A 20,538-nucleotide genomic window follows, 5' to 3' on the forward strand; every position below is an offset into this window, starting at 1 on the left:
CCCCGTGTCAAAGTGGAATTATGTTTGTATAAATGTGTATATATTAATAAAAAAATGAAAAGCTGAAATGTCTTGAGTCAATAAGTATTCAACCCCTTTGTTATGGCAAGCCTAAATAATTTCAGGAGTAAAAATGTGCTTAACAAGTCACATATGCTGCATGGACTCGCTGTGTGCAATAGTGTTTAACATGATTTATGAATGACTACCTCATCTGTTTCCCACACATACAATTATCTTTAAGGTCCCTCATTTGAGCAGTGAGTTTCAAAACAGATTCAACCAAAGACCAGGGAGGTTTTCTAATGCCTCGAAAAGGGAACCTATTGGAAGATGACTAAAAGAAAAAGCAGACTATAATATTGTACAATCCAAGTGTGCAAATACTCCATAATCGCTACCAAAGGTGATTCTAACATGTATTGACTCAGGGGTGTGAATACTTATGTAAATTAATTGTATTTCCTTTTTAAAAGCACATATTCACTTTGCATTATGGGGTATTGTGTGTAGACGGGTAAGATAAAAAAAAATTTATTTAATCATTTTGGAATTGAGACTAAGACAACAAAATGTGGAATAAGTTGAGGGGTATGGATTCACTCCACAGATAAACACACAATACCTGGTCTTCAGAGGCCTGCAGGGACTTCAGCGATTGGTCGAAACCCCTCAGCTCCTCCTCCAGGGCCCTGGCTTTGCTATTAGTGCAGGGAGGGGGCGTAGTCACACATACATGCGGTGCACGGAGTATGGAGGGTGGGTCATGCGTTGAATTTAGGTCGGACCCCCAGAAACATGCAGAGATGGACAGATGGGGGAGGAGGGCATTTATTAATTAGGATGCAGAACCATTGTTATGCAAACACACAAGTTTATTCTCATGGTCTTGGGAACAGTGAGGATGGGGCCAGTTTGGGATGATACCGGAAGTGGGACTACTATAATGCAGAACCGTATCAAATACTTTTATAAACTTGTGCTGCGCTTGATTTTGTTGGTCCAATACAATGGAACAGTCACAAAAGTGCAAACTCCAAGCAATATTTGTATTTAAATATAGCGTCAAGCAGCCATAGAGCGGCTCAAACTATGGCCCCACAATGCCACCATCAGAACAAATTGGACAGATCGCCATAGGATTTGCCACTTCTGTACTCCTTACCACGCTTGCCAAATATCAGAACTCAACAGATCACACATAATTCTTTGGATGATGTATTTTTGAACATTTGTATTAATGTGGTCTTCTCCAGAACCGCTCAGCACCAAACTTGGTATATAGCGTCAATGGATACATCTTTAAAACGCTAGGTTTTCCAAGACTCTCGCTCAAACAATATGGCCGCTATAAGCCAATGAGCTTGTTTTTCCCTGTCCAACAATGCAACCATGCGGCCAAAGAACTATACTCTACAGGTTAGCTAGACTCATCCCTGAGTGTGCCAAATTTCATCAGGTCAAGAGCAATCAAGGTAGTCAGATCAAGAGGAATAAATAAGTGCCGTTATAGCGCCACCGTGTGGTCGATTTAAACGTGCTCACATTGAGTCGACAGTGTTTGGAACATGTCTATCAAGTTGTTACAATACGAATAATGTGTCTGATTTATATGAATTTATGTGCCAGGTCAAGACCACTTGAATGTTCATTGGTCAGCAGCAGCCATGTTTGAGATGATACCCACAATAGCTCAAAATGGGATGAGGTGCATGAACTATAAAAGTTTATCTTCAATCGCTTGTTATAGCGTGACCAACTGGCACAGCACTGCATGAGAGAATGTGGCCTAGATTTGCTGCTTGAACCCCTAATACATGACTCTGGCCTGGCATAGTGATGTAGACAGGGAATTGTTCAAATATAATCCAAATGAGACATCAAGATGTATGTTTGCATTCTGCATCGTGTAGTTCTGTATTCTGTAGTTGTGACAAGAGTATGTTTAATACAGAGCTACAATGCTGTACATGTCAAATTGATGCAGTATTTTGTGTGTAATAGATCTCTACATTCATTTAGAGGAAAACATCAGTATAACTAAATTATTTGACAAAATCCTCTTCGGCTGTGTGGAATAAGTGATGTACCGTACCACTAGCGTAGTTCTGTGTATGCGTGTGTTTGTAACTATTGTGCAGTTCAATCACGTGGACACTCACGCCTCAGCAAGCTCTGCCCTCTCCTCTGTGCGCTCGTGATCCCCCTCGATGATCAGCAGCTTACGAGCCACCTGTAGACGCACACACACACACAATTATTTACTGCCAGTTGCACAAGAAGACAGATGGAAACAATTGCTCGCAAGATGGGCGCAGATGGTGTACAGGTGAAGTGTGAGTAAAGATGCCCACTGTGGATATAAATTGGGTACCTCTAGGGCAAAACTGTACTAGTGAGCTTACAGCCTCGCGTGAGAAGAAAAGTATGCGATGATGCCCTCATCCACTTCTGTGTCTCGATGTTACCTCATTGAGTCCGTGTGTGTGCGCGCGCGCATATGAGGTTGTACTAAAGCGTGTGTGTGTGTGTGTGTGTGTGTGTGTGTGTGTGTGTGTACATGATCATACCAATTGCAACACGCATATTGTATGAACTTTTCTCAGCAATGTTGCTCAACTATCCGAGGATAGTTCAGGCACAGCAGGCAATTCTATTCATTCTGAGGAGAACCCTGCAGTGTGTGTGTGAAGTCTGCCGTGTGTGTGTGTGTGAGAGATATCCTCACCTCCTCGTACTTGCGGTCAGCCTCCTCAGCAATGTGCTTGGCCTCTTTCAGCTGGATCTCCTGTAGCTCCATCTTCTCCTCATCCTTCAGGGCCCTGTTCTCAATCACCTTCATGCCCCTGGAACAAACACACGTTAGATGTATCATGTAGGAATTCATTTGGTATTGAAACGTACATTTCTCGTATCCTATCGTAACAGTGTAACACTGTGGTAATACGCCAATACTCAATATTAGACTTTGGATATTTGTCAAACTAAACACACAATCTTAATATTGCACACTGTCAGCAGCATGTGACACTACATTTCACACACTCTGGGAGGCACAATGAGGGTGAAACTCAACGGTGCAGAGAAAGACATCCAATCAATTAACAGAAGATAGCGAGACCAAACACAAAATAAACTCCCTGACGAAGGCCATGCAGCCGAAACGCGTCGGTTTAAAAGAATATATATATATATATATATATATAAAAAAAACTTTGTTTCTATTGAACATGCCATACTAATAAAGGCTTTTTAATGAATTATATGAAGAGTGCCTTGGTCCTTTCTTTTTGATGACAAATACACAATCGTCAAAGATACTGGTAACTAACCCAAGAAGTATCAACCGGCATCGTTTCCAATTGGAGCAAATAAAAAAATGGCCGGAACAAGCAAAGAGGTGGGATGAGCCAAGCACGAGCTAGTGAGAGCCTATTGGCATGTTGTAGCATGTATTTGCATATTCCCATTAGGGAATGCAAAGTCTGAAGTGCACGTATGCAATAACTCAATTCGCCCTTGCACTCCTAAACAACATTTTTAGAAACTACGGCAAAACTTAGTGCACTCTATAACAGATTCTAGTTTTGGGAACAGAAAGTTATTTTGTGAATGATTAAACATTCTATGACAAAATTAGCAGAATGTTGGCCAAGTTTCATCTAGCTCCATGTTCTCGCCACTGGACATGCTCTCTTCCCACTGGACATGCTCTCTTCCCACTGGACATGCTCTCTTCCCACTGGACATGCTCTCTTCCCACTGGACATGCTCTCTTCCCACTGGACATGCTCTCTTCCCACTGGACATGCTCTCTTCCCACTGGACATGCTCTCTTCCCACTGGACATGCTCTCTTCCCACTGGACATGCTCTCTTCATATTTGAGGGGAAGTTCTAAACAGATCCTTCAGACTTATACCCCCGTGATGTGTATGCGTTTCCCCTTTTGTCTGTGCCATCGGTGCGCCCATGTGATTTCGCTTCCAGTCCAACAACGACAAACTGAATAGGGATGGGCAACTGGCAGCCCGCATTTACAGGACCAGTCAAAAGTTTGGACACACTCATTCAAGGGTTTTTCTTTATTTTTACTATTTTCTACATTGTAGAAGTGAAGACATCAAAACTATGAAATAACACAAATGGAATCATGTAGTAACCAAAAAAGTATTAAACAAATCAAAATATATATTTTTTTACTCCTGAGGTGCTGACCTGCTGCATCCTCTACAACCACTGTGATTATTATTAGACTCTGCTGGTCATCTATGAACGTTTGAACATCTTGACCATGTACTGTTATAATCTCAACCTGGCACAGCCAGAAGAGGACTGGTCCCCCCTCAGAGACTGGTTCCTCAAGGTTTCTTCCTTTATTAGGGAGTTTTTCCTAGCCACCGTGCTTCTACATCTGCATTGCTTGCTGTTTGGGGTTTTAGGCTGGGTTTCTGTGTAGCGCTTTGTGACATCGACTGATGTACAAAGGGCTTCATCAATACATTTGATTGATTTATGGTTTGGGATGAGTTGGGGTGAAGGAAAAGCAGCCAAGAAGTGCTCACCATATGAAGGAACTCCTTTAAGACCGTTCCTCATGAAGCTGGTTGAGAGAATGCCAAGTGTGTGCAAAGCTGTCAAGGCAAACGGTGGCTACTTTGAAGAATCAAAAATATATTTTGATTTGTTTAAAACTTTGGTTACATGATTCCATGTGTACCTTCATAGTTTCCTTAATTATTATTCTACAATGTAGAAAAAAATTAATAAAGGAAAAACTGAATGAGTAGGTGTGTCCAAACTTCTGACTGGTACTGTAGGCCCGCAGACCCACAAGCCACTGTGGCCCCTCTGATTTTTGTGCCCCCACCCCCATCAAAGTTGCCCATCCCTGGTTCAGACCATAGTGACTGAGGCCAAGTCCCCTCTTTTTCGATATGTCTTACTTCATGGGATCCCATGTTAAAAAGTCATGCTTTCTTTGCTGCATCGGGCCTTCGATAAATCATTTGTGTGTGCTTATATTAGTCCTATTTCAAACAAGTACAAGACAACACTCGAGACAGCAGGAGCGGTAGAGATACTCTCAATGATCGGCTATGAAAAGCCAGCTGACATTTACTCCTGAGGTGCTGACTTGCTGCACCCTCGACAACTACTGTGATTATTATTATTTGACCATGCTGGTCATTTATGAACATTTGAACATCTTGGCCATGTTCTGTTATAATCTCCACCCGGCACAGCCAGAAGAGGACTGACCACCCCTCATAGCCTGGTTCCTCTAGGTTTCTTCCTAGGTTTTGGCCTTTCTAGGGAGTTTTTCCTAGCCACCGTGCTTCTACACCTGCATTGCTTGCTGTTTGGGGTTTTAGGCTGGGTTTCTGTACAGCACTTTGAGATATTAGCTGATGTAAGAAAGGCTTTATAAATACATTTGATGACACTTACACCATTTCCAACAGTTGACCAGGCTATGATAGAGCTGCAATCTGAGATTCTTGCCTTACAGAAAGCCCTGGTTGATTTATAATTCATACTTGCTGGCAAGAGTAAATAGATGTTGTTGCATGCTAACAGATGATTGGAAGTCTGTGTGTAACGCTAGTTAGCAATGGCTCGCAAAACTACCTCTAATTTCCTTCATACTGGACACAGACATAAAAATGGTATCCACGGGTTCATCTGACCCTAGGGGAGAAAGGGGGCCTCATTGCCAAAATCCCGAAGTATCCCTTTAAAACAGTGGTGTTTGGAGAATTGCAGTGTTTTCCCCTTTCTGTTCACGTGCGCTGTGTTCCACTGACCTCTCACTTTCATCCGCAGCCTTCTCTGCCTCCTCCAGTTTCTGCAGAGCGGTCGCCAGTCTCTCCTGGGCCCTGTCCAACTCCTCCTCAACCAGCTGGATGCGCCTGTTCAGGGAAGCAACTTCAGCCTCAGCCTGTATCAGGGAGAAGGGAAAGAGTAGGACGTATACTGACATTTAGCCTCAAATTTAAATAGAATTGACCCCAACCCCTCTTAGAACATATGATTTACTGTATATGCCATGATATGATTTATATAGTGCTTTTTCTAGTGGTCAAAGCACTTTTAACATTGCATCACATCTCACGTTGTCCACCGATGTAGGAGGCTAAACACAATGCTCCAGTCAGATGACCATTTATTCCCCTTGATATTCTCAACACACGCATCCATCCAGTACACTGGTTATGTTCAGTGTAACACAACACTGCAGAACCTGTTACTTTGTATCGGTGAGCTCAACGCACCGTTTCTCTATCAAGCATTAACTGTTGGAAGATGTAGTAAGATGTAATTTCTAACAGGTCAATATTTGTATTAGTTAAAAGCAGAACATGTGCTAATTAACTACAATGACCACAATCCAGTGTGCCTATAGCTGCGCGTTATCAGTGAGGGAGTTCTATTACGCTGGGACGGGTTTTCCATAAAATAAATGTCTGAAGCTTTATCTAGTTATCCTTGGGGAGACGGATAAAGCGTTATCAAATTACTTTTGCACGTGAAAACACAGAATCCTACACGTCCTTTACTGTCACTTTTGTTTGGAGCCGACTTCTCCGTTGGACAGAGCAGGGCACTTGGCTCACGCCCGGAAGGCAGCCTGGTTTCAAATTGAACAGAATTAACTTCCAGACGGTGCAAAGCACGCCTAAATGGGCGAGATAAATTGAACAACTTCAGAGGTACTTGCCAGGGCAAGCCTGTGGGGCCGGCAGACAGACACAGAGGAAGGGAGAGAGAGAACACATTGCGAACAAAGGGGACAGTACTTATCCACTGAACACAATAATTCGGAGAGCCATGCTAGCTTTGCCCTCATGACGGTCCTAGCAAGCATGCTAGGTGATCCAATCCAGTAGGGCCTGGAATCTATAGTGAGCTTTGATTGGTCAATCGCAACATGATATCCCTCCCGCCAGCCACGCTAGTCATACTGTTCTCTCTGCTACCGCACGGCAAGCAGTACCGGAGCGCCAGGTCTAGGTCCAAGAGGCTTCTAAACAGGTACTAAACCCAAGCCATAAGACTCCTGAACATCTCATCAAATGGCTACCCAGACTATTTGCATTGCCCACCCCCCTCTTCTACGCTGCTGCTACTCTTATTATCTATGCATAGTAATTTTAGTAACTCCACCTACATGTACATATAACCCCAATTACCTAAACTTACCGGTACCCCCTGTATATAGCCTCGCTATTGTTATTTTACTGCTCTTAAAATGTGTAATTTTTTAAGTAAGCAGATATCAGGTCTACCTGTTATATTCGGCGCATGTAATAAATACAATTTGATATCACCGTGGCCTCCATCATTCTTAAATGGAAGACTCTTCCTAGAGCTGGCCGCCCAGCCAAACTGAGCAATCAGGGGAGAAGTGCCTTGGTCAAGGTAAGTGACCAAGAACCCGATGGTCCCTCTGAGAGACCTCCAGAGTTCCTGTGGAGAACCTACCTTCCAGAAGGACAACCATCTCTGCAGCACTCCACCAAATCAGGCCTGTATGGTAGAGTGGCAAGACAGAAGCCACTCCTCAGTAAAAGGCACATGACAGCCAGCTTGGAGTTTGCCAAAAGGCACCTAAAGACTCTCGGATCATGAGAAACAAGATTCTCTGGTCTGATGAAACCAAGATTGAACTCTTTGGCCTGAATGCCAAGCGTCACGTCTGGAAGAAACCTGCCACCATCCCTACGGTGAAGCTCGGTGGTGGCAGCATCATGCTGTGGGGATGTTTTTCAGCGGCAGGGACTGGGAGACTAGTCAGGATCGAGGGAAAGATGAATGGAGCAAAGTACAGAGAGATTTCCTTTACCCTTTTTTCCTCCCTAATTTTGTGGTATCCAATTGGTAGTTAGTCTTGTCTCATTGCTGCAACTCCCGTACGGACTCGGAGAGGCGAAGGACGAGAGCCGCGCGTCCTCCGAAATACAACCCAACCAAGGAGCACTGCTTCTTGACACAATGTCCACTTAACCCGGAAGCCAGCCGCACCAATGTGTCGGAGGAAACACCGTACACTGCCACAGGAGTCGCTAGTGTGCGATGGGACAAGGACATCCCTGCCGGCCAAACCCTCCCCTAACCCGGGAGACGCTGGGCCAATCGTTCACCACCCCGTGGGTCTCCGCGACCGAGCCTGGACTCGAACCCAGTACAGAGAGATCCTTGATAACCTGCTCAAGACCACAAACTGGGGCAAGGTTCACCTTCCAATAGGACAACGACCCTAAGCACACAGCCAAGACAACGCAGGAGTGGCTTCGGGACAAGTCTCTGAATGTCCTTGAGTGACCCAGCCAGAGGCCAGACTTGAACCGGATCGAACATCTCTGGAGACCTGAAAATAGCTGTGTCGTGACGCTCCCCATCCAACTTAACAGAGCTTGAGAGGATCTGCAGAGAATAATGGGAGAAACTCCCTAAATACAGGTGTGTCAAGCTTGTAACGTCATAAAAAGGTGCTTCAACAAAGTACTGAGTAAAGGGTATGACTACTTATGTAAAAGTTATTTGTTCTTTATTTTTAATACATTTGCGAAAATCTCTAAACCTGTTTTTGCTTTATCAAAATTGAATATTGTGTTTAGAGTGATGAAAAGGTTTTATTTAACCTATTTTAGAAAAAGGCTATAAGGCAACTTAGTTGTGGAAAGTTACGTGTCTCAGCCTCTTGCGAATTGAAGGAAATGTATGAAACAGACGATAGATAAATTCACACCACTGAGAAGATGGAGCTAGATTACATTCTGCTAATTCTCTCATTGATGAAACATTGGATTTAAATACAGTTTTGTCCCCAAATCTAAAATATGTTACGGACTGAGTGCACTAAGTTTTGTAGACTTGACTCTTTGCTAAAGTGTCTTCCTGGGGGCGGCCACGATTTAGCAGCAGCGTGCCTCTGCTAAATGCATATTGGGGAAACACAAAATATGTTGCTTTTTCAAACTAGTTTCATTGGGAAGGCAGATAAAGCCTTTTTATCCAAAGCAATCACTTTTGAATGTGAAAACAGAATCCTACTCATTACTCCACATGTTTAACCTACACCACTTTTGGTTTGAGCAGACATGACCTTCGGCCAAAACTGGGCACCTGGCTCAAGTCCGGGAGGCAGCCCAGTTCCAAAACAAACACAATCAACACTAACCCGGATCATCAGGGGCATTTATCAAATCCCCCTCAGTATATTTGGCTTAAAGTACCTGTCCAGTGAAAATCTAACTTTTAAAAGTTAATATTCTGTTAACTCATAACCAAATGTGGTTGTTGACTCATCCGATACTCGTATGGGGCCAAAGCATAAATTAGAGAAAACTATTCAGAAACAAACTCAAACTGAAAGTCAAAAAATATATATACTATTTCCTCAGAGAATGTCATCATCCTCCTGATGAGGATGAGCTGGCCAATTAGTGGTCTACCTGTGTTAATATTTTGAATGATCTGTGTAGGCCCACACCATTCCAACACAGAAAAGATTTGTTTTAACACACATAATTACCAAACTATTAAACCCATATTGTAATTAATTACAGGTCATGTCCGCAAACACTGGGCAGTTACTTTAAGCCCCAGTCCCTCAATGACTTCAAATTTTTTTTTTAATGGTCATTAAGTCCCCACCTATTTTGCGCAACACCTTACACTAACAATTCCTTTGTAATGTACTCAACAATACACAACCCATTTTAAAGGTGTCAATAGGAGATTACCTAAAAACACCTCACTTCGATATAGCTACGACCGGAAATGACTTTTTCGTAGCATGTTAGGAGAATTAGGTTAAGGTTAGGAAAAGGTTTAGCGAAATTGCGCTCCTAACCCTGTGGTTCCCAACCAGCGGTACTAAGACTTGGCCTACGACTCATGATACCATAAATATACTGGTAAAATGCACGAGAGGATACTTCAGGTGTACTCCGGCAGAGTAAGATGTTGGTGGTGGTACAGTAACAGATAACGGTTGGGTACCACTGTCCTAACCTGCTACGAAAATTCCCATGTCAATAGGCTCCTTGTAGGGCGGAGGTGTAACGTTAAAATGTTAATTACTTGCATGAATGACAACCCAGTCCCTGTGGTAGTATACTTTAAAAAAAGAAACAATGTAGCCTATCTGCGCACGTCGATCTAATATTGTCGGAATGCCAAAAAACAAAAAAATGGGAATGTCGATGGATGATTCTAAAATATCATTTTACCTGTTCTCTTGATGTTTTCTCCACCTCGACCTGTCTCTGAAGAAGTTCAGCTCGCTCTTCGGCTTCATCTGCCTGTTGCTGTAAAACTTTGATCTTTCGCTTAACCGCGTCGATACTGTTGTTTCCAGACATTTTCTTGTGTTTGTGAGAATAGGCTAGTCCAATTTAGTTTTTTCCCCCCTTTAAAAAGTGTTAACTTCGGCACGAGTTCTTCAGAACGGGAGAAAAAAAAAGCAGCAACGCCCTGCCAAATGGTCAAACGTTGATTGTAGTAGGGTAGTGGCGTGGGAATATGCGTTCTTCCTCCAAACAGCAGGGACACTCAATAACGCACTTAAAATTGACACTGGTCTAACCTAATTTCGTCCAAAATTCTTGTTTTTAAAGTAGCCTAATCCGGTTAGATGTTTTAAATAGTTTCTGCTGCTATCATTTGCCAGGAAGACGCAAAAATGTTTTAGTTTTTTTATTCTACAGACGTGGCAAGCGAACAGTCCCAATTCATTGGCTTCCGCTGTGGAAAATGGGACGAATTCTTTCGATTGCACGTGGTTATAATTTAAGCTCAATCAAACGAATGAATTCAAAATTGGCTTAACAAGGGATTTGCTGTCCGTTCTCTCCACTGTCTCCAAATCACTATGCCCTGCCCGCTTGGTTCAGCTCTTTCCTTTTCAACCCACTTCCGACTTGCTCCACACCCAAATGTCTGGCGTAGACAATAAACTGGAATGCTGATCCAGAGTCAGCCCCTAGAACACTAGTTGGTCCCCAGAAGGAAAGGAAAAAATGATACCGTCAGCGCATTGAGCACAATGTCTCTTCGACCGGAAGGCACTCCTTGGTTACACGTGTCCTGACCAGGTGAAGTGACGTATCATTTATAAATCACTCGCATTCCAAGCCACTCCCGAGGTAGCCTATGATAAAGTACATGTAAGGGGGATTCACCTGCATGAGAATCTCAACATCACGATTTAGTACACATTTGTTTGAATGGTGTGTGTGTGTCTATCTCCAGGCTATTTTGTATGGTATGCCTACTTGTTCATCATGTGTGACTATGTGCGTTGTATGTGTACATCTGTTTGCTTGTCAACACATTATACCTGAAGCCTCCAGACACCAAATGACAGCCTCTCCATTCCTTCCTGTTGCACAACAACTTGAGGACGCTGAGACATGCACCAGAACACACACACACAAATCAAGTCACTACTTGTGAACCATCACTAAATTCAGTGTGATATAAAACAAGAAAATGCACATTGTCTTGTTACATTTTGGTTTAAAGATGGGTTATGAAAACATCAGGCCTAGCTAATATTTCAATTATGCCCAAAATAATATTTCCTTGTGAGATAAAGTGTTTTGAATGGAATTGAACTCTTCAATTTCAGTGAATAAACAGAGCTGTGAAGGTGACTGTGTTTCAAACAGGCCTTGGCCCTCCCTTCCTGTCTCTCACTACCAGGATTGTGTTTGTTAAGGCACTCAATTGAAAAGATTAAAACCGTTTGCAAGAGAAAAAGAAAATAAGCATTTCTTATTGTTCAACTCAAGGTAGTCCCTCCTTGTTTTCTTCCGTTTGGTGCCTAAAAAACACGACCTTGTTGTTCACTCGTGTGAATGGTTCTCAGTAGGTGAATTGATTGTCCACTTGAACTTCCAGTTGTGACCACCAAGTGTCGCCCCAGACCACATGTTTGGCACTGTGAGACAATTTTAGACGTTGAGTGAGTGTCTGCACATTGACCACGTTTACATGCACACAGTATTCCGAATAGAAGCTCATATCCCGCTAAGGTTTTATTCGGGATAAGCTGTTTACATGCACCTTTGATATTTTTCTCATGAGTATAACTGTAGTCATGAATAAACAGAATATTCCTAATTTAAATTCATATGGGTTAAATGAAATAGTAACAAATATGGACACTGACTCTAGGCCTATAACCTCTCACATGTAGTGGATACATATTTATTTCAGCATCTCTTGAGAAAATGCAAATGAATGTTTTGTTTTTTACACCGATATGCAAGCACAGTATTTCAACCACATAAAATATGCAACCAAGACGAGCTGAAGTCTTATCAGAAGAGTGTTTTGCCGTTTTATCAGCTTTTAATTTCCTTAAAACTGGTCAAACTCATGACATTAGGACAAATGTACACATACCAAGCACAGTCACACACGATGAACCATCGAGGACCACTTTGGAAACAAGCGTTTTAATTAATACTTTCAAGTGATATCCTCTGGGTTCGCATTGTGCATTTTGTTGTTTTTGTCTGTTGCACAAAATAAATCCAATTCAATTGAATTTTGTTGTCACGCGGGACTAAGTGGGTGCAGGAATCAGACGCAGAGAGAGTTCCACTGGGGTATAGCGCTCTTTACTAAGGCACACACAAAATATAAGCCCAACACAGGGCGCGGACATACAACGTGACAACCCAAAAACCACAGGGTGTCAAGTGTAAGAAAGAAAATCCACCTCAGCCTACAATGCACACACGTAACAAAATAAAGACAATCCCGCACAAAACAAGGGCGGGTCTACCTACTAAATATAGGGAAGCTCATTAAACGAAAACAACAGAAACACAAGTGAAACTAATAAGACAAAACAAACAGACAAACGAAAAAGGGATCGGTGGCGGCTAGTAGGACGGTGACGACGACCGCCGAGCACCGCCCGAACAGGCAGGGGAGCCAACTTCGGCGGAAGTCGTGACCTTTGTACAGGATCAATCATTCCACTGTTTTGGAGAAATTGCATTTTCTCCCCGGTCCCTAAACGATACAGACAACTTTACTGCTGTTATCTAGATTACTAATGCATTCATTCGATCAATGTCTGACATTATTCTACTTTATTTAGTATTTTGGGGCAACACGTTTGTGACAGAAGGGAAGCTGCGTGTATCAAAAGTAGTTGACAAACAAATGGTCTACCAAATGTCGGAAATTATAAGTAGAAACTTAATTTAAATTATAGTAAATTAATTATAATAGGCTAAATTATTATTGTTGATCAACCTGCGCAGGTAGCCTACTTTTTGAATTGATTTGATTGACAAGCAGATGAAAACGTCACTCTACACCCATAATATGCGAAACTGAGCATGCGCAGGACGCGGTTTTTCACGGTCCGCGCAGGCTCAGTTTCGTATATTATGAGACTAAACGGGACAAGACTTTTACATGCCACAATATCCCGTTTTAGATCAGCATATCCTAAGCATCTTATCCGGGGTTCTCAACCTGAATACAAGCTTTTTATTGTAAATGGGATATGATGTTTATATGAGTCAACTCAAAAACAGAATACTTGAGTATTCTGAAAAAATAACGGGATATTTGGTGTGCATGTAAATGTGGTCAGTGATTCTGCATTGCTATGGCCAAAGTATCCCTATACATTTACATAACTGTGAAATGTTACTTGTATATAGGTCTAATTAGATGTAGAACTAAGTTTGTAACAGTAAGTTTATTGAAAAAAATATAACAATTATTCCATGACATTTGTGTCTTAGTTAAGTTGAGGCTATTTTCACGTTTAAAGTTTCATTGTCACATGCACAAGTACAGTGAAATGCCTTTTTGCTCTTTCCCAACAATCCAGTAGTACTATAAAATAAATCAATAAATAGAAAAAGTCAAGTGGAACAAAAAAGTAAGTAAGCTATATACAGGGTCAGTTCCAGGGTCTGCCAATACCATCTTTACAATGTGCAGGGATACTGGAGTGGTATAATTATATATGTATAGGGGTAGGGTGACTAGGCATCAGGATAAATGATAATCAGAGTAGCAACAGCGTATATGATGATTGTGTGTGTGTGTGTGTGTGTGCGTGCATACGTGCGTGCGTGCATACGTGCGTGCGTACGTGCGTGTGTAGAGTCAGTATGAATGTGTGTGCGTCGGTGTAGGCTCCCCAGAGGAGGAAGGGGAGGACCATCATACTCAGTGAATTGCAAAAAACATAAAATAGTGAAACATTAAAAGCTATCCATCCTTTTTATATGAAACTACTAAATATATTAATGTCACCAAATAACTGATTAAAACACAATGTTTTGCAATGAAGGTCTACAGTAGCCTCAATAGCACTCTGTAGGGTAGCACCATGGTGTAGCAGGAGGACAGCTAGCTTCTGTCCTTCTCTGGGTAAGATACAAAACTTAGGAGGCTCATGGTTCTCACCCACTTCCATAGACTTAAACAGTAATTATGAAGACTTCCGGAGGACATTCTCCAACCTATCAAAGCTCATGCAGCATTAACTGACATGTTGCTCATCCAATCAAAGGATCAGAGAAGGAATCTAGTACTGAAAGCATAAGCTACAGCTAGCTAGCACTGCAGTGCATAACATGTGGTGAGTTGTTGACTCAGAGAGAGAAAAACAATAGTTGAACAGTTTTTAACAAATTCATTTATAAAAAAAATAAATAAGGAGAAGTAGCAGACAGATAGAGCTAGCCATATTTCATTGTATTTTCTTCTTCTTCCTAGTTTACCTTTCACTTACTTATTTACTTAGCTAGCTAATGCAGCTAATTTAGCCTACTCAAAACCTGAGGAATGCTATTTATGTTGGCTATCCTAAGGTTATCCTACACTGCAACTTTTCCAAGTGAAGGTAAGCTTTTGGTTTAATGCATTTATTGCCACTGGGGCCCGCCGGTGTAACTACTGTACTGTGTGATTGTACAAATGGATTGGATTGTGGGAGAGTGCGTTTAATATCACTTTAGTTCTAGTAACTATGTTGACTACGGCGTTAGCTAATATGGTGATGATGTAGGCTGTGTAGCGGTTAGTGGTTTTGGTATGAAGGTTTGGCTTGGATACATTTTTTTGCCTTGTCACAGACAGATGTTTTGTGCACTGAAGTCCACAAGCAAAGGGAAAAAGTGAAAGGAGGAGAGCGCGTAGATGTGAGAAGGAATTATTCAACGAACAAGTGATGATGCTGTTTGTATATGGCTGCTATGAAAGTGAACTGTGTGTGTAGGTGTATTCATTCCGCCAGTTCTGTTGCAAAACGTTTCTTTAAATGGAAACAAACGGAACAGAACGGGGATGGACCTACCTGAATTTGCCCAATAGAAAATCTCATTTTAGTTGCAACTGTTTGGACTAATGATTACACCCCAGATCAGCTAGATGCAGGCAAGAGTGTGCAAGGCAGTATTGAATGTGTCACTGTCTGTCACCTTGATTACTCCAATTTGTCTCTTGACCTGTGCACCTACTTTATAAAGTTTCATTTATAGGCTATGTTACAGCAACCTCATGATGGGTATAGGTCACATTCAACTATCATGTAGTAGCTTAAACCTATCGATGTTATACTGTGCTGGACGAATGGAATATGAATGACAGTCATCCAATATGCTGTCCTAGAAATAAGGCCATGCTCATAGAAAAACAAATCGTCTTCCCTGATCTTAAACGGCCCGACGTTAAACGGCCCGACGTTAAAATGTTGTATGTGTTTGCAAATTAAGTGTGTGTGTGTGTGTGTGTGTGTGTGTGTGTGTGTGTGTGTGTAGAGACCCCACAAAATTATAGAAGGGTCAATTCAGAAAGTCCATGTAGCCATTTTGTTAGCTATTTAGCAGTCTTATGGCTTGAGGATAGAAACTGTTCAGGAGCTGTTGTTGTCAGACTTGATGCTTCAGTACCACTTGCCGTGTGGAAGCAGAGAGAAGAGTTTATGGCTTGGGAGGCTGGAGTCTTTAACAATTTTTCAGGCCTTCACACTGCCTGATGTAGAGGTCCTGGATGGCAGGGAGCTCCGCCTTAGTGATGTACTGGGCTGTCCGCACCACCCTCTGTAGTGAGGGCAGTGCAGTTGCCATACAAGCAGTGATGCAGCCAGTCAAGATGCTCTCAATGGTGCAGCTGTAGAACTGTGAACTGTTTGAACTGTTGTGCATTCTTTTCAACTGTTTCCTTGTGTGTGGACCAGTTTAAGGTCTTAGTGATTTGGACAGAGGAAAATGTAGGCTACATCTAGACTAAATTTCCTAGACCTAGATTTCAGGTCAAATTTGTTAGCAGGAGTTATCATGGTAAGAAAGGGCATAGCGGTAGCCTACATGCTAAAATGTGTTAGCTGTTAGTAAGTACTGCATGCTAAACTATGCCTTCAGCAGGAGTTGAATGGACATTTGTTTTAGCCATTAGCTGCTGGCTAAGTAGTGCTGCTGAAAGGCTGGATCTTTGAGAGCTCCTTAATGTGTGAAGATTGAGTTGCCCTTTACCCTCTTGCTGAAAGCTGGGTACCCGTGATTTAATACAAGAGCGTAAGGAGCTAGGCATACTCAGCCAGTCATAAAACTGTCCTTTAGCGTTGCTTATTATGACGCTAATCCCGAGCATGTGGAGAGAGGCAGAAGGTCCACGTAGGTTAAAGAGAGGTCTGTCCCAACTGTTTAGAACTCTGACTCCTCTGAGACTCAGTAACACTGGAAACGACACACACACAGACAACCACACACATTGCATACGCAAAAGGACCACAGAAAAAAAGCACACACACAGTCACAAATACACACACAGTGCAGAGCAGCATTTGGAGAGATCTGAATACACTGCAGGGATAAATGCCTTTCACTAATCTCTTTGACACTATTGCTTCATGTTGATCTAGTTGTCTCTATGCAACAATGATTCTATTCTGGGGGAGATATTTAGGACATAACCAGCTATAGGGGAAAGAAGGTGGGGGCCAACCTAAATACATGTAACCTGACAATGCACCCTAAATTCTTCCACTGCTCTGTCGTTCGCTACATACTTTATTTAGTCTGAGGATGCCATCATTGAAGTCATTTCTGGTGACGAGGGGAGTTGTACAAAACAAAGTAATTAGGGATTGGATCGTCTCTAACCAATCAGAGTATCAACGCCAATGACTAATTTTCAAACCGCTGCTTTACCAAAGTGTGTTCTGGCTCTGGTCAACCTATCGCTTTCTGGACCAATAAGACTGCCCGAATGTGTTCGCATTTGGTGTAGGGTCGGGGAGGTCCTCAGATCCAGACTCATTGCGGAGAAAAAACTAACGTCCCTGGGTGTGGTGTATAGTAAGGAGTATGGGTAGCCAGGCAAAATAACACTTCCCTTCGTATGGACAGTGAAGCAAAAATTGTACATTTGTCTCTATACTCCAGCATTTTGGATTTGAGATCAAACGTTTCATGAGACGACAGTACATAATGTCACCTTTTATTTGAGGTATTTTTATACATATCTGTTTTACCGTTTAGAAATGAAAGCACTTTATGTATCTGGTCCCACCCATGTGAAGAAATCATAGGTATTTGGACATATTTCTTGCACGCAATGACTACATTAAGCTTGTGACTACAACCATTTTGTATGCATTTGCAGTTTGTTTTGGTTGTGTTATGCTTTGCCCAATAGTAACTGAACGGTGAATGATGACTGGAGTAATTTTCTTTCTAAGTGAGTAGATAAGATGTTTCTGAACACTTCTTAATAATTCCATGATTAAGAAAAATCATGAATGAACCATGAGTAATGGCGAGTGAGATGCCGTTTAGAAGCTACAACAAAATATGCTAACTTCTCACCATTACCAATAACATGGGAGGTTAGCATTTTCTTTGGGGTATGATCTTTATTCATGATTTTGGGGGTATGATTGTCATTATTCATGATTCATTCATGATTATCCGTAATCAAGGTAGCATCCGCATTAATGTAGAAGTGTTAAAAAAGATCTATTCTTATTTACCATAACATTTACTCAAAAATTACATCATACATTTTTCACCATTCATTTTGGGCAAAACATTACCCGAAACACAACCAAAACAAACTGCATATCCATCCATCAAGTTTGTAGAGTAGACAATGTGTGCTAGGAATATGTGACCAAATACTACACATTTGACTACTTTAATACAATATGATTGAAATTTGTTGAAATACTTATGACATCTTCAAATGGGGGGGACTAGATATATAAAGTGTTTTCATTTCTAAAAGGTAATGTATGAAAATACCCTTAAATAAAAGGGGACATTCTGTACTGTCACTTCATATGAAACATTTGAACTCAAATCAAAATGCTGGAGTAAGGAGACAAATAAACAAATGTAACTTCACTGTCCAAATACATACGGAGGTGAGTGCATATACAACGTTGAATGTTTTTTGCATTTAGTAAGTCTGTCCCATTGTCTTCTCCAATGAGGCAGCTGTACATCCCCCTCCTCTGGTATTTATGTTATGCCCCATTCTGTCCCCCTTTCAGACCACTAAACGCAATGTTGAGGCTCACACACGCACAGTCACATGATTTTGCCACATAACTGTACAGACAGCGTAGGGCAGACTGACCAGACAAGAGCACATAACACCCGTAATGACCTTGGCTGGTTGTAAACCATACGGGTTATTGGGTAATCATCACTCCAAGGCACCACAAGACCTATTTACTGCAACACACACACACACCTAAGCTCCTCTGGTATTTCAACATGGTCATTCCATGCATTCTGCCTATTGAGACAAATTATTATGATGACAGCTGCTGTTTGTTCTATATCTAGAGTCCGGAGAAAAGCACTTCATTACAGTCAACCAGGGGAAATACAGAGAGAGGGAAGAGAGAGAATTACTGAGACATAAAGGGAATGCAAGGGAAATTGTAGAATGAGAAAAAGACACCTAAACAACTAGAGGAAGAGAACAGTAAAGAAATAGAAAGGGGGGAGGGGACTAGGATGAGATTGGCAACCCAAGTATAGTCTTGGTTGTGATAGCCTCAAGGTTAGAGAGGGAGGTTGGTAACGGGAGGTTCAAATCCCAGTGGAAAACGTGTCCTGGCAACTAGAGGATTGCTGGCATCAGTAACTCACATGCCATCTACAGCAACTGTGCCCTTGAGCAAAGCCCTTAATCCACAAACTTCTCCAGGGGCGCCGCTCTGTGGCTGACCCTGTCCTGCTCCCAGTCTGTCATGTTTGTATCTAGTGTCACAGCAAAAAGAACAATATCTGTGCAAATTGACAAGAAAAGGTCTGTTATATTCTATTCCATTCTTTGGGGAGCGTTCAGATAGTAAAGCCTGTGTGCACTATCCAAAATTAGCATGAAAACCAAACCTTTTGAATTGTATCTTAGCTTCCTAGCACTAGAGTTAACCCTTAACTCCAGCGGTTTACTGCTCAAAATGAACTTTCACCAAAGAGGACTAAAAGTGTCAGTCAAAAACTGTCACTAAGTTATCATCCTAGAAACATGCAGGGCTCTGTGGTTTTCACATACTCCTTGACTAAACTAAAACAGGCCCTCTTTGGCAATGTATGGGTAAAGGCACTCTGGCTCGTGAATCCAAATGTCATGTGTTCAGAAAGTCGGAATGGTTATAGTATCTGTTGCTCAGATGACTTTGGAGATGGTTAGTGTCTTCTGTTTCTATCGCTAGTAACATAACAGCAACTAGATCCAGTGTTCTTCAAACCTGTTCCTTTGGACCCACAGGGTGTACAAGCTTTTGTTTTAGCCCAGTACCAGCACTCCTGATTCAACTCAAGGGCTTATTGATTAGTTAAATCAGATGTGTTAGTGCTGGGCTGGAACAAAAGCCTGGTCCCCCAGGACCAGACTTGACGAACTCGACTCTAGTGAGAATATTGATGACTATTGTCCCTTAAATGGTAGCATGGTTAGTGTGATAGTCACAGTTCGACTGGATGACATCATAGTCAGAATATGTGGATAAAACAACAGCAGCAGCTGTGGATAGGTGACTGGAGGGAATGGGAGGGGAGGGAGAGAGGGAGGGAGGGAGGGAGGGAGGGAGGGGGAGGGAGGGAGGGAGGGAGGGAGGGAGGGAGGGAGGGAGGGAGGGAGGGAGGGAGGGAGGGAGGGAGGGAGGGAGGGAGGGAGGGAGGGAGGGAGGGAGGGAGGGAGGGAGGGAGGGGAGAGAGGGAGGGGAGACACTAGGCACCAGGTTTAACCTCCTGTGGTCAGTGTACCACCCTGCATCCAACTGCTGGCTTGCCTCTGAAGCTAAGCAGGGTTGATCCTGGTTGGTCCCTGGATGGGAGACCAGATGCTGCTGGAAGTGGTGTTGGAGGGCCAGTAGGAGTCACTTTTTCCTTTGGTCTAAAATAAAATATCCCAATGCCCCAGGGAAGTGATTGGGGACGTTACCCTGTGTAGGGTGCGGTCTTTCGGATGGGACATTAAACGGGTGTCCTGACTCTCTGTGGTCACCAAAGATCCCATGGCACTTATCTTA

The 20,538-nt window shown here is 42.4% G+C and overlaps 1 protein-coding gene across 8 annotated transcripts in view; it reads right to left on the bottom strand.

The window, feature by feature from the left end:
* tpm3 (tropomyosin 3) overlaps window positions 1-20,538 on the bottom strand; it is a 37,489-nt gene that overhangs the window by 13,763 nt on the left and 3,188 nt on the right. For 2 of the 8 annotated variants that reach the window (XM_071373733.1, XM_071373731.1), the window contains exons 1-5: window positions 10,238-11,144; window positions 5,807-5,940; window positions 2,729-2,846; window positions 2,163-2,233; window positions 626-701 (exon numbers count right to left, since the gene is read on the bottom strand). In XM_071373733.1, coding sequence (XP_071229834.1) covers window positions 626-701; window positions 2,163-2,233; window positions 2,729-2,846; window positions 5,807-5,940; window positions 10,238-10,369 — 531 coding nt within the window. In that variant the 5' untranslated portion in view covers window positions 10,370-11,144. Of the gene's footprint in view, window positions 1-625; window positions 702-2,162; window positions 2,234-2,728; window positions 2,847-5,806; window positions 5,941-10,237; window positions 11,145-20,538 lie in introns of those variants that run through there. The other 6 variants (XM_071373729.1, XM_071373727.1, XM_071373732.1 and 3 more) reach the window with 3 other exon arrangements.

The sequence above is a fragment of the Salvelinus alpinus genome, chromosome 29 (assembly GCF_045679555.1).
Source record: "Salvelinus alpinus chromosome 29, SLU_Salpinus.1, whole genome shotgun sequence".
Taxonomy (NCBI): Eukaryota; Metazoa; Chordata; class Actinopteri; order Salmoniformes; family Salmonidae; genus Salvelinus; species Salvelinus alpinus.